Source organism: Temnothorax longispinosus, chromosome 12, assembly GCF_030848805.1.
Source record: "Temnothorax longispinosus isolate EJ_2023e chromosome 12, Tlon_JGU_v1, whole genome shotgun sequence".
Lineage (NCBI taxonomy): Eukaryota > Metazoa > Arthropoda > Insecta > Hymenoptera > Formicidae > Temnothorax > Temnothorax longispinosus.
The window spans coordinates 7,867,384-7,882,907 of NC_092369.1; the positions used below are offsets into that span (position 1 = coordinate 7,867,384).

General features: G+C 33.9%; 1 protein-coding gene across 2 annotated transcripts; it reads left to right on the forward strand.

The window, feature by feature from the left end:
- The first annotated feature begins 121 nt into the window (after positions 1–121).
- On the forward strand, positions 122–5,130 carry Stam (signal transducing adaptor molecule). Of its 2 annotated transcripts, none has more exons than XM_071794937.1 (10): positions 122–375; positions 915–1,075; positions 1,154–1,399; positions 1,704–1,779; positions 1,878–2,090; positions 2,188–2,307; positions 2,411–2,599; positions 2,684–2,898; positions 2,977–3,209; positions 3,465–5,130. In XM_071794937.1, exons 1-10 carry the CDS (start codon positions 333–335, stop codon positions 3,577–3,579), a joined length of 1,611 nt encoding a protein of 536 aa, XP_071651038.1. In that variant the 5' UTR covers positions 122–332; the 3' UTR covers positions 3,580–5,130. The 2 variants fall into 2 exon arrangements, with proteins under 2 accessions (XP_071651038.1, XP_071651037.1); XM_071794936.1 differs by having other exon boundaries at positions 123–375; positions 3,462–5,130.
- The last annotated feature ends 10,394 nt before the right edge of the window (positions 5,131–15,524 follow it).

Here is a 15,524-nt window from a genome sequence, read left to right on the forward strand (position 1 = left end):
ATATACGCCTTCGAAGCCTCCAAAATCACGTCCTCCCGAGGACGATGAATCCATAATCTAGTTCGAGTCTCGTCGCCGGCGAGCGTTCTCTCGAATCAAGTCGCGCTTCGATAGGTATCGATAGGTCCCTGGCAGATCCGGGGCATTCCGGGGGGCAAAGATGTCCGTTGGTGCGGCGGAGCGGAGTATCGTCAGTCGTTCGGCCGGACGTGTTTGTGAGTAAATATCAGCTGGATGCGCAGCGCGATTCCGCGACGACGTGGCGACGTGCGAGCGCGACGACAGTAGGGACGATCTACGACGGCTGGTGGGCGCGAGAGAGAGCCGCGACGATGGGCCTCTTCCCGACCTCCTCGCCCTTCGACGCTGACGTCGGTGAGTAATACCCTCGTTTCCTCGCGGTCGGCCTGGCCTGGCGACACGCTCGCCGCGGCCCAGCGGTCGCCTCCCGCCTCCCGCCGCGCGCGAGGGCCCTCGACCGCTCGCTCGTCCGCGGGCCCTCGCCCGAGGAACGGCTCTCCTTTTCCACGTCGGACGCATTAAGCGGTTGTTGACACTTGACCTCCGACCGCATCGTCCGATTCTATCGCGCTGATTCCTCCGCCCCCCAAATCCGACCGATTTTCCACGCGGAAAAAAACGGGGCGGCGACGATTCCGTCGGTGCCAGCGATGACAGCTCGCCGCTTGATATCTCTCTTGCGTGTCGCAACGCAATTGCAGAGAGCGTCTGTTCCTTTGTTGAAGTCTTTATCTATACGATGCCTGCGAATTTTATTGTTGTATCTGCCTGAGTTATCTTAATCTTTGTATTTTTATAAAAAAAAAACTTTTTATTACTATTTGATTATGCATGTCATTGAGAATCCTGTGATGAATCACTCTTTAAATCGTTATTTAATTGCGTTGCATCAGAAAAGGCAACTAACGAGAACAATGTAACGGAAGAATGGGGAAAGATAATGGACATCTGCGACAAAGTGGGCACCTCCAGTCAGAACGCCAAGGACTGTTTGCGTTCTATCAATAAGAGATTGTACCATCAGGACCCTCATGTGGTCATGCAAGCTATAACGGTTAGTACCATTGTCCTTTAACAGTAAAAATGCCTTAACCTGTTCCACCAAATTTTTGATTATTTATCTTTGATTTAGTTGTTGGACGCTTGCGCCAGTAATTGCGGAAAGGTTTTCCACTTGGAAATTGCGTCCAGAGATTTTGAAAATGATTTGCGAAAGCTTATTAACCATCCGCAACCGAAAATAGTGGATAAAATCAAAGCGCTTTTGAAAAAATGGGTGGAAGGTGATTTTAAAGCAGATCCGCAATTGAATCTGATTCCAAGCTTGTACAATAAGCTCAGAAGTGAAGGCCATGACTTTTCTTCTGTCTCGGATACGGTGAGTCTTTATCCTTTGTGTTATTATCGCACCTTCTTTGTTAACTGTAGAAATATAAATGGTTCATAGCTATTGCGAAGTCGAGTGTTGAACCACTACTCCAGATTGCATTATTTAAATCAGTCAGATAAGATTATCACTTATTGACACTATGTCTCTCTTCTGAACTTATATTGTATCGTATGGTTACTTTATAAACTATTAAATACATTTTGAATGAATCAACTTATTGGGCATGTGATATTATTAATTCAATTCAATTTTTAAACTATTTCTTACGTGTATAAAATGCAATGTTTTTTAGCCAAAACGTGCTATGACTCTGAGCAGAGATCCTAATGTAGTAACAAATTCGCAAGAAGAATCAGATATTGCAAAAGGTAACAATTTGATATTATTTCCATTATACATTTAATAATGTTTCAAGTTTATTTTTATATTATTATTATATAGTTATTATATAGACAATTTTTTACAGCCATACAACTTTCGTTGCAAGAAAATAAGACACATACTCAAAGCACTTCATCGCATAGTTCGCCAGCCTCTAAAAAAAGTACTAGTTTATATCCTAGTATGAATTCTGTGCTTGGAGCCTCGAGCACCTCCCAAGAAGGCAGAAAAGTACGTGCTCTGTATGATTTTGAAGCTGCAGAGGATAATGAACTAACATTCTTAGCAGGAGAAATAAGTATGTGTATAAAAATTATTATAATACAAAAACGCAAACAACACACAAGATGATAGATATTAGAAATGAATTTCTAATTGTGAATTTGATTTTTTAGTTAACATTTTGGACGATTCTCATCCAAATTGGTGGAAGGGCAGCAATCAAAGAGGCGAAGGCCTCTTCCCCTCCAATTTTGTTACTGCTGATTTGTCTGTTGAACCAGAAGAGTTTACAAGTAAGATATACGCGACTTAATTAATTTTTCGATGTTTAAACGTCCTTGAATTATTTATTATGTGTGATCGTGATTGAATTAATATGAATGTATTTATGTACAGAATTGGAACATAGTAACAAGAAATTAGTGCAATTTGCGGAAGAAGTGGAAGTAAAAATGGTGAAACGTGAACCCGAAGTGGTGGAAGTTGAAATAGATGAAAAGAAAATGGATAGATTATTACATCTGCTTCACGAAGCTGATCCACAATGTGATACCTCCGATCCTCAGGAAATGCTTGATTTAGAAGGTAACTATGAATAAATTCATGATAAAAACAATTACAAAAAAAATTTTACAAATATTGATCATTTCAATCTATTGCATTTTGCAGACCAAGTTACGGCAATGGGGCCCTTGATTGATGCGGCTTTGGAAAAAGTAGATAGGCGGCATGCGCAGCTTACCCAATTAAGTTCCGATTTGGTCGACGCTCTTAATTTGTACCATACCTTGATGAGAGAACCTCCAACGCCGACTGGCTACACTTTGCCTAAAATGCAGCCACATATAAGTCCTTATCCATTCCACAATCCACCACCAACGCACGTAAGTGCCTCGACAGACTCTAAGTAACGATTCTTACAGTAGCGCGAGATATTCTGACATTGCTACATCCTTCAACAGATGTTTAATGGTATGCCGCCTTCTCCGTTCCCCACTGGAGCCGCCTCAGGTCCGGTGGGGCCGTATAACACGAATTTGCCGAGCAACGAGTACATGGGTCCTACCAGTATGCCAAACATTACTTTACCCCAGCATTTTCATGTTCAATCAGGACCTCACCAACATCCGCCTGGACATCCACAAGGGTCATCTTTGCCGCCGCCTGATCAAAACCTTTCTTATCAACCACAGGGGTATGTTTAATTTATTTTTATTGTAACACTAATCTCAAAATTCGCTACAATTAGAGTAACTGTAAATAAAAAATATTTCCATGTTTTGGAACATTTCTCACACATAAATTACAATACACATACAAGCGTGTGCATACACATTTTTCGTGTATTATGTAACAATATTATTGCTTAATTGCATTATGTTTCATTTAATTTTTTCTTTTTTTTTTTTTTAATGTTAGAGAAATGATAATGTAATATATTATATAGCAGATACCCACCTCAAAGCGGCCCTGCACCCGGGCCATATGGTCCGCCTGGACCTGCAGGACCATCTGTAAATCAGCAATCGCAATATGCTCCACCGAATGGGCAACACATGATGTAAAGGAAAGCTAATGCGTTACGACTCATCTTGTACTCTAATTCAAGTTGTACAATATTACACTATATTATAATTATTTAAATAAACATACCCAAAGTAGCCAAAGATAATGGGTTTTTAATAAAAATTTTATGTTCGGATCTAAAATCTATTGTTTTAAGTATACATCCGATTAAGAAAAGCAAAGCAGAAAGTGACTTATGTTGTCTACAACACATTTAGTTTTGTAATTCTTAGGTATTTATTGACTCAGACTGTTCAGTTTAAATTTATACATTCCTTCAAACTAGTTTGATTTCTGTTATCTGATTATTGTTTGAATCATATTATTAAAAAAAGGTATTTTATTAAATATCTCTCTCAATGTATCTGTAAAAATATTTTAAATCCCACATTTCTACACATGACTTTATTTTAAATAATACTTTTCTTATTATATAGTTTTATGTATATAAATATAAAACAAAAAGATTAATTCTTCGTGCTTTGTTTTACATCTAAGTTGTAAGCATTGTCACATATGTCATAAATTGTAAATTTCGCATTTTTAAAATATCATATATATTTTGAATAATGTCTCAGCAATGTGTCGGAAAAATACATGAAATATGAGATTTTGGAATTTGTGTATGAAAAGAAAGGCTCAAGAAATATTTTATAGTTTTCTACTCTGCCATCGATCAAGTGCAAAACTGGGATTGCAGCGTGATTACTAGGAAACGAAGTGATATTATTGTTAAAGGAGTGTTACGATCATGAAATGTTGTTAAGGCTTTTTTAATTGCCAAACATCTTTTGCAAGAAATTTAAAACATTTTTTGCAAGAAATTGAAACATCTTTTGCAAGAAAATATCTCAGTATGGTCTAGTCTCTCCATTGTGTACAATAAGACTAATTTCTACTAATTGCTTAAAAAATAGTGGGACTGCGACAAATTTTTTATCGATTGTTAAATAATAAGTTATATTTGTACATATACGATGAAACGTCCTCTCTCAAATATGTGACGATAATGGTCAACGCTGTTCGGCCATTTACGATATATTCAAATTATCATTATGTTAACATGTTTTATTCTCCAATACAATGCATATCGGCATAATCATTCAAAGCATTCGGCTTTTGATGTAAAAAATAATAAAAGAAGAAAAAAGTACATAAGAAGTACACAACGGTACTGCGGGCGAAAATCATGCCTTAACTCTAGATGGAAACATAATTTAGGGCATAATTTTAGGGGCAGAACGTACTAATGTTTTTGTAGCAACAATATTGTGTACATCGTACATTTAAGCGAATAAAGACGGAAATGAGATAGAAATTAAAAAGTGAGACAAATAACAGGTTCTATGGGGAGTAGGCGCTTATTTATGCTGTGTATGTTATGTTACCATTAAAATGGCTTTATTTATGTAATCAATTATCGCGCTTCAATTTCTTCTTTCTTGTATGCATACGGATTTACCTTGCGAAAGAAAATCTCGCGACAAAAAAACGACTGTATATTATGTAAATACCGCAAGAAAATACATTTTTCGAAATGTTCACTTACACATGCTTCTCTACTAATATTATATTCCCACTTCGCAACCGTTGACAGAACCTTGACGAAATGCTAAGAGTATGATAGGAAAGTATTCATTATCATGTAGCGGTTTAGCAGATAAATATCAATTATCATCTAAAGTGCGAAAATCATGTGTGCATAATTTCGGCCTCCAGCATCTCCCAGTACTAAAAAATATTGTTGCAATAATTATTATATATTCTGCATATTTATACGCGTAATACGCTACGTTTATACGGATTCTTCTCGGTATGCCATCTCGCCATCTGTCACTTTTAACTAAACAACTTAATAATGCATACTGTTGTCGCTGATCGCAGACTATAGTTAATGAAGAATGAATATTTTTTCATTGTGATATTGATTTCTAAATCCGTCATACATTGTATATACGTTAAAAATTGCATATTAATTTTTCACTTTTTCTCGCCGCACCTTACCACGACGACCTTCTGATACTTTTACAGTAACAATCGCTTCTTAATAGTCATTAATGATATTCGAGAATTATTTAAAATTGCATAATGGGCTACGCCTGAGGATATACATATAGATATACAGAGAATAATATAATTCCCCGTAATGGAAGATTTACGATTGATGGAACAATGAATTAATGATTGAAAAATCCCGCAAATAAGTCCCGTTATTAATCGTTTGTTTTTTCTTATGCAACATGTGGCACGCATCCGCGTGCATAAATTTTAATTAATTTTTATTCTTGTGCGATTCTCATTTTAGTTCATATACCAAGTAGGTTTTATTAGCGATTCGCAACAATCAAACAATGTATAATTATATTGTAAATATTTTTGTTTTACTTTATATTTTACTTTGCATTATACTATGCATGTTATATTGCTCGCATATATGCATATTATGTTGTGCATTTCTTATTATCAATTAAACTTATTAAACGTTTCTGATATTGTACATCACATAAATTTAAGTTGATAAACAAATAATATATTAACTAATTTATAAACAATTACGTATAAGATTTTCCTAGGCAATTTTGCAAATATTCATGCGTGAATAACATAATCATCACTTAACGTGCCTGACGAACGAATAATAGCGTATTAACATCTAATGAATTATTCTAAAACGTGAGAAAATTTATATGCAACCGCCTATAGCGTATACAAGATGTATAAATGTTTAATTATTCTAATATTAATTATTAACGCATTGCATTGAAAACAATGAAGAAATCTTTTTAATTTTGAAAAATTCTTCTAACTAACGCTCTTTATTTCATTGTGATATTGACTTCTAAATTCGTTACTCTTTTTAATTGATTACTGATTTTTCTATATAAATAATGTTTACATAATTGTATCCGTTTTTTATATTCTTAATTAATGATATACTTTAATATACCTTAATTGATTTCATTGATGTTATTCATGTACCGCTTTCTCGCTCTTAATTGCTACTTTTACTGCATGCGTCACTTTTCTTATCAGTCGTTTGTATCATTTCGTATATCGGATGGTGTATCGATAACGGATTGATGCAACTTCCTTATAACTGTTTTACTGATAAAATCGTTAGAATAATGAATAGATTTCCTTGGCAATGGCATTTCTTAGATCGACAATGGACCAAGCAACCTTGGCATTAACATTCTAGATCCCTCGGTTTCGTTTCCAAGTCGCAGACAAGACTTCGTGACTATCAATCATGATAGCCGAGCCGCTGTAAAATATCTAGTCATGCAATAAAAGGAAAAAAAATTCTAACTTACTCTTCTCGCTCCTTTATCAATATTAGCAATCATTCAGTATCAACATTTATCAGCAATCGCTATATTTATAATGATTAATAGCTTTATATAGTATACATTTATAAATCTATTAATCATTATTGTTTAACTTGCAGAAAAAAGGAAATCCAATTTCTCGTATTATCATAAAAATTACAACAACTAATAGATTTTTATGGAGAATTTTAATTTGAGACTTGGTTACGAAGACATACGATGTTAAATGGTTATTTCCTCTTCTCTCCCTCGATATTTTCATCAAGAAGGAATAAATTTCAAATTTTTGATTCTAAATCATTGTTGGTAGGAATGGTAGACAATTGCAATCTTAGTTTTTTCGCTTTGCTTTATGTTCTACATCGTCATTCTCAAATTGGAATTTCTCTATCAAGGCGATGTTTTGTTCTACTGCTCTCGTATGTAGCTCAAGGCCAGTGCAATTGTTTTTCTAGGTCTAGGATCGGCTCATCTCAAGTCAGATTCGCGTGAATATATCTCAATGATCGAAACAATAATGACTTTTTTCGTGAATAACTAAATGACTTTGCTATAATATTTCTAATAAGAAATGAACGTATTTAAACACAGCGTATTAAACATAATTTAGTTTAACAGCCATGGTCTGCCAGCTACTGCACAATATTCTTACATCAATTAATATTTTAAGTATTGAAATGTCTATTATAGAATAATTAAAATGTATAAATTACAACTTTGGTATGCAAAAGTTAACTTTTTAAGCAACCAATTTAAATGCTGTAAAAACTTTTCTGCTGTCGAGAACAGCTATTTAAATACCTGTTAAAAACTATAATATAATATTGTTTTATTTAAATATAAATAATAAATTAAAGATTAACAAAATAAGAGAATGTTAAAATAAATTATGCGCAAAACGTAGTTATTATAGCAAAATTATTGATAACAAAATCTTAATAGATTGTTAATTTAATTTCTAAAATGACCGGTGGAATTTATATATGTATTTATATGTATATGCAAGTCATATATCGATATATGAAAGAGTAACGATAAAGAATGCGGTGTAGAGGATTTAATCAGAATCAGTTAAATAATGACGAAATTAATTTTTTCAATTAAAAAATAGCACATTATACTCTAAATGGCAACGATTTATGGAACGTGAGGAAAGAGATCTCGCAATGTGTCGGAAAAAACTGTCCGTTGGATCGAAATACGAAACACGACACGTCTGGCTACTTGAATGTGTACAAATTCGAAATCGATAAATCTGAAATCATCCTGATAATGTCATGTGACGCGTGTTCATTATTATTACCACATCTTTATTATCTTTCGCATGATTCACCATCATTGATAAGAAGTCGCGTTAGCAAGATTATTTATACTTTGTTTGTATGATATCAGCTATAAAAATCCTAAATCCATCTGTTGATTATTCCATCCTCGGATAAAGTATGATGTTATTTACCTCCTTACATAATTTCACGATAACTTCTCCGCATTCTTTACTAAATGATTCATTAAAGAAAACAGCTAAAATTAAAACAGTTTAAAAAGCAGTATCAAGTGACATTATCTATATATGAGAAGAACAACTTTAATTTATTTCTAGTTTAGCTTGTTAAGCAATATATTCCGCATTGCGCAACAGCCTTCCTGCACCTTAATAAAACAATTGCGTGCAAACTTTAGCCATTAGCTAATAATTATTGCGGGTGTATGCGTTAGTTCTCAAATTTCGCGATCATAGATAAATGCCCACTTCGAAAGGTCAGGTTTCTATCGGTCATTAGATGGGCTATAGATTAAACAGTAGTGAGACGTCACATGGAAAAGGTTGTACATTTCACTAGCGGTATATTTGATATTTAGCAGGGGTTAAACCTTAGGGACCATGCGAATATGATCTGCGAATTTAATGGATGACAATGTGATTATATTAATAAGCATCTTTGAAAGATTCACGAAACAACGATCTAATCTATGTCAATAATGATCACTACGAATAATCATATCAAGAGAATTATAAACAACCTTTTCATTATATAATATATGTATATAATATTGAAAAAAATTACTGTTTTAATTTTTGTGATGTTTGTATTAAAAAGAAAGAAGTTTTATCGATGATTCATGACAGTCATAATCTCAAGGTCTAAATATTTGTGATCTAAATCTTTCATATTTTGATGTAAAAATTGGCTTTGATATTTTTATATATTTAAGATTGAATATGAGAAGAGATGAGTTTCTTTTCACTCGCAGCTATTCTTACGTATACGTATAAAATATATCAATAGATTGCCTATCTCTATATCCTTGATGAATCTTGCGCTAATTTACAATAATTTCTCAACCTTAATATAGAAAGGAAACGTGAGAATAATAATGCACAACCACTACTAGATCATTACTATTGGATATAACAATTCTGTGTAGCTGCCTTTGTAGAAACTACTTTTTCAGGTCAATCCGTAGAAAGAATGACGAGAAAGAAGATCATAAAAATATTCTTATCAATCTACACATTTAGAAAATATAAAACTTCACGAGGGAATATCAGCAGGCAACAGTTTCTTCGTTGTGGTTTTCGTAATAATTATTTCTGTCGTCCTTGTTGCATATATGACCAATCTCAATCTCGATACAGAAAGGAAACGCGAGAATAATAGTTCTACCACTACCACTACTAGATTATTACTATTGGATATAATAATTCTGTGTAGCTACTTCTGTAGAAACTACTTTTCCAGGTCGATTCCGTAGAAAGAAGAACGAGAAAAAAGATCATAAAAATATTCTTATCAATCTACACATTTAGAAAATATAAAACTATATAATGAATCTTTTTTATATATAATGAATCATACATTGTTACATAAAAACTAATTAATTATTACTTAAGCGGTATTTTTTTGAATTGTGTGATTATTATTTTTGCCTAATAAAGTCTATGAGGGTACTAGCCAATCTATTTTTTATTTTTGCAATATATTTTTGTAAAAATTATAACACATTCTCTTTTAATTAAATGCACATGTTGTAAGTGTAATGTAATTATACAGGTGCTATAAATTTAATAGACGGCAATACTTCTGTGAGAATTAATTAATTTTTATTTTCGTGAAATTGAAATACATGTATATGTAAATTTCAAGGCAAATAAGATAGTAAAAATGTAATTTGGAAGCAAGGTAATGTACGAAAACAAAAACAAATTGACTTTGTAATAATAGTAAGTATTATGAATATAAAACTCTGTCAATCTGTGTGTGACAAATTTCGTATTTATCGGTAAAGTAAATTAATGGCTTGATTAATTATGAATTCAGTTGTTACATAGAATATAGAATGTATTTATATCACGGTTTATATCTGCCACTTCTTATTTTTATGCAACGATTGCACGCTATGTTAATGAAGAGCAACAGGATGGCAATTCGCGTGGAATTTTGTAAGAATGAAACGGTGAATCTTAACGTAAGCTTTCGTAATAATGCACCGGTAGAACTGTGTTATCGAGATGTACATGATAATTCACACCATTGTCTCGGGACAATGTTTATTGTCTGGGTTCACGATTTTAAGAGCCACGTGCGTGATAACGGTCCAAATAATAACGCCGTTAATTTTACGAAGGAAAACTCTTATAGAAACAATTATACTTTTATTAGTAGCCATAAGATAATTAAAGCACTGTTCAGCAGCGAAAAACATTATTCATATGACAATCGTGGTACAGTTTTTACGACAGCATACGACGTGGAAAATTGCAACCGTTATTAAGAAAAGGCGATTTTTCCATTCAGTTAACAAGAATGGAGAACGATTATATTTTGCGAGTTTTTTTTATTTTAGCAACTTTTCCAATTATTTTATAAACTTACACACTTCACATGGCATTTTTCCATTAAAAAATCATCGCTTTTCTCGTCAAGGGTTTTGTAATGACTAAACAAGATTTCGTGTTTTTCGTTCTCGATTTATCAGCGAATAAAAACATTGTCTTCTCCATCTAAAATCGACATCGACGTAAATTAAATGCTTTATTGACAGCGGATTGCGACGTCTGCGATCTTTGTGAAAACCTTGCCAGGCGTTGAAATACTCGATGACGCAGAAGAAAAAGTGATATGGAGACATGCAGCACATTATATTATTTTAATAGCGCCATTTATTTTCCTCGATATTCGCACGTTTAGTTACGATCGGATCTAGACGCGACGCTTATACACGAATGAATCTTGGTATGGAAATCTATTCACATGCGTGTTATATACGCGATTAATCTGGCGATTTATCGGCAAAATCTTCGTCTGATTCGATCACAGATTCATGCGTTGCGAAATTGACTCTTCGAAGAGCAAAATACGCGCGCGAAAGAGAACTATTATTGACCAGACCGGTTTTGTTCAAATGAGATCGAAACGTTATAAATTATCTTTTTACAAATTGTAGTTTTCAGTATTTATGTATACTTTGATCAATAATTTTATTATTTTATCTTTTTGTTTATTTTTGATCGACAAGATCTTTTTTCAGGCATTTTTACATTGTCCTGTAGCTTTGCTTGAATACTGCAAGACAACTACCATATTGTAGAACTTTCTTATTTTTTAATCCTGTATTCTTAAATAATTAAAACTTTTTATCTTGGTTCGACATCTCGTCAACGACCGAACGCAATTTGCACTTGCAAGTTATTTTTATACATTTAAGAATGCAAAAATCTGATCGAGCCCCTAGTTTTCTCTCTTTATCTCTTTCTCTCTCTTCTTTCAAGAAACGTTGGCATTTAAATCTGATTTGCCATTCAACCGTGGGATGTTTACATCGGACGGAATTCGTTAAATTTATCGAGTGGGATAAATTTTATGCAAATTATGATCTTAGCTGGATCCGCGCTGCTATTTTCACTTCGGCGGAGGAGTCAAGGTCAGATGTACCTACCGATGAAATTTCCGTCAAAAGTGCGATAAATCTCAAACGGAACTTAGCGCCGGTTTCCGCACGCATTTTTTGTTTGCACACGCTGTCTACGTATCTACGCATTCGCACGATCTTTCGCAATGATCGCACGTTGCATTGTTCGGTCGGTCGCAAAGCGTTGCGCAAAATTGTCACATGCCTGTTTCAGGCCGGGAAAATAAGCGTCCAAATATCAGCAATCAGAAGGCACCGGCTTAATTGCAGTTCGCAATTTTTATTGCACCAACGCGGCGAGCAACTCAAATGACGTGCATTAATTATTACAATTAACTACGTAGGAACGTTGGTTCCAGCGTGCGTCATACGCGTGGATAAACTGTATTGAATTTATCACATCTTGGCCATTTGGCAACGTTAATGCTATTTATATGCGCACGCCTGCATACTAAAAGGCATAAATTTCGAGGGACAAGGCCGTCACCGTCGAAAGGTTGGCGCAGGCATAGGTATTGTACTTAATCTAAATGAAGTACCGACGACATTTAACGATATGAAGGACAAAAACGGATGTTTCTTCTTCACGTGTGTGTGCGAAGCCGCGCGGCCTTTTCAGTCCAACTCGCGTTTCTTGCTTGAAATAAACAGTCGGAGATGCGTGTCGGCTCGTAATTCGAATCTTCGCATTTGTTTGTCATTTTTCGAATGGCACGAAAATAAATAATACTTTTTTCTTATGCGAAGATACAAAATATGGCCCTCGAGACGTCGCAAAAAAATAATAAACTCAGTCAAATTGAAATATTTAATGTTCTTGCTAGTCTCATTTTTTATATATAGATAGTATTAATTTAAAAATCAATTTTTATTGTTAAATAATTTTTTCTTTGCTTATTTCTTGCACACATGACAAATTAAGTAATCTTTCCACGCGACAAAAACATGTTTGGTTTGCTTCATTTTTCGAAACTTCAGCCTCGTATTCAGAATATTTCGTCTTATTTGCAATTAAATAGTTTAGTTCGACACATTAATTTTAGGAACATCAAAATCGAATCCTTGAATCAAACTTCGAAACCATCGATGGCACCAAGGTCGCCGTTGCTCCCACCATCGCTAATGGACACATTCCATCGTTTGTTATTTTGACTCTGTATCACGCCTTACATAATTTCCTAGCGTCCGAGAAAGTATATCTTTCATTCCTATATTCTACTTCAAGGATGATCCTCAATAATTTGTAATCCGTTGGAGATGTCGATGAACCATCGATTCACCATTGCACGTGATTGCTGCAAAAGAGTGTAGCTATATATTAATGTTTGTATAATACATTCTTTACATAAAATATATTTTTAATATCATTATTATTTAATTTAATGTTAAATTCGTTTTAATTATCACGAATTTTATCTTTATATACTTTTAGGTTTTTTGCGATAATTATTACGTCCTATTATAGTATTATTTTATTAATTATTAAAAGATTATACAATTAGAAAATGTTATTTATTCCATAATTTCTATATTGTTTCTTCCCATTCTTAGTTTTTTATATTGAGATATTAATCTTTATTTTTTTCAAATATTTCAACTTTTTTTTGAGATGCTTTAAATAAATTATTGTCCAAATATGTTTTCTATTGTAATGGCTTTGTTAAACCATGCAGTTGCTTCTATTTAACCCAATATGCTAAATAAACAAAATAATATTAAAAGAAATAAATCGAACAGCAGAGTTACATAAGAAAAAAAGAATCTGTTCTTCTTCATTATTATTTATCGTTGCATTTTTTTTACTCTGAAACTGATACTTTTTAAGTTAAATGAAACAACTGCATCCGAATTCGGGCGACGTGATTTTATAACAGAGAGAAATCTCAAGTATTCCGCGTAAGGTATACATCGTCGACCGACGTCGCGGCTATTACGAGCGCGCTTAACAGGTGTTCGAGAAGTTACCGGAGCTGCAGGCAAAAGTGTTACATCAGCGCGAAGACGATGCGTGATTGTTGTATATATAATGCGTACGTATGTGCGTGTATGTATAGGATATGCGTATGTACGCAAATCACTCTTACGAATCCTGATTTATTATGGCACGAATCGCAACCAAAGGGTTGTTCGACTGTGCAAGTAAAAAGAATTGAAAGCATGAAGTTATTCAAATATAATTGTTTTACAGTTTCCCAGTGTTCTAGTGGGAAATGACATTATAAAATTGTTATATAATGAAACAATATAATACAATTTTTATATAATGCTATTCCAAACATATCGTAAAAACGATAGAAAAAAGAAAGAGGGAGATAACATAATTCATTCTATAATTCAATCTTTGATATCTTTTGGATGCTCAAATTTGCCGCAATATTCGAATGAATACTAAGAAATATTGCCTTTATTTATTCACTATATGTACAGTCCTCATCCTCGAATTCCACATGATATAAAAATATCTGTGATTTTAACGTTCAATGATATATAACAAGATATCGAGGAGCTACGATTATTATGATGATTATCAAGCTACGCATTGACATTAAGTTTAGTCATAGCATAATTATATCAGGGAAGAACCGTGAAGAGGATCATGAATTAAAGTTATTAAAGAATTAATTATGACAATATTTTATAATAATTAATATCTTCTCCGGACAGTTTAGCCTCGAGAAATGGAAAATACTGTGGACTTTATAAGTGGCCATTTCATGGCCTCATATATATTGTATTAAACACACCATAATGCAGCTATGGCGCTTTTGTTACGATCTGCACAAAACTATGTATATCATTGTTGCAATATTTTTTATTGGACATAAGTGGACATTTATGGATTTGTATAAAAAATGATAATTGTAATAGAAATTAATAAACGTTATAAATAAATTAGAGCATTTCTTTATTTATGGGGATTAACTAAGATTTATATCGCCTCTGCATTTTGTGCATGCCCATGTCAATTTCCTCCGCAAAGACACTTGCATTTCGTTAGTCTGACACAACCGGAACCTCCTCCACTTTTCCAGCGTGGACCGTGGAAACTCTGAGAATGAAACTCGGGCCTTAACCACGAGTTGCAGCACGGATGACATTGACTAGCCTGTTACCCGTCTACGGCGTCTATGTTACCACTTGGTGAAAGTTGACGAAGCGCATCTTCAAGGTCATCGCCTCCAGGGAATCGTCTCCGCTCGCGAGTGACGTTTTCTGAAATTCGGTGCCACTAAAAGACGTCCACCAATTACAAAATGTAGTACTGCAATCTTTTCGTCAAAACGACTGTGAACGCGATAAAACGCGTATAGATAATATCATACGACGTGCGAAAAGAAGCGGGTGTTGCTTTAATTGCCGGGAATGTTAATTGCTCCATTGTCTATTTCAATTACTCGATACGAGCAAGTAACAGGTTTTGAGCTCGCGCGCAAAACAATGTCGATAATAATTTAATAAGGTGTTTAGCGCGGTTGGTGACTACCGTACAATTCACAATGTAGATATCGTCGTTTAATAGAGTGCTCTAGAAAGTGTTATTTATGCTTGGACTACGCTTGTAAAAAATATTAAATGAATACTATCCGCACTAACAACTTTATAATTTGGATTAATTAAATATCCAAGATATTAATATATAGACACTAAACTTGTGTTTCATAATGTCAATAAAAATTTAATTTGCGTAAGAATTAATGTAAGAT

What these genes read in the sequence shown, in the direction of transcription:
- Stam (XM_071794936.1), top strand. Translation starts at nt 333, where the DNA reads ATGGGCCTCTTCCCGACCTCCTCGCCCTTCGACGCTGACGTCG. An exon ending in AGAATCAGATATTGCAAAAG is followed by an intron (nt 1,780 to 1,877) that starts GTAACAATTTGA and finishes AATTTTTTACAG; the next exon opens with CCATACAACTTTCGTTGCAA. An exon ending in TGAACCAGAAGAGTTTACAA is followed by an intron (nt 2,308 to 2,410) that starts GTAAGATATACG and finishes ATTTATGTACAG; the next exon opens with AATTGGAACATAGTAACAAG.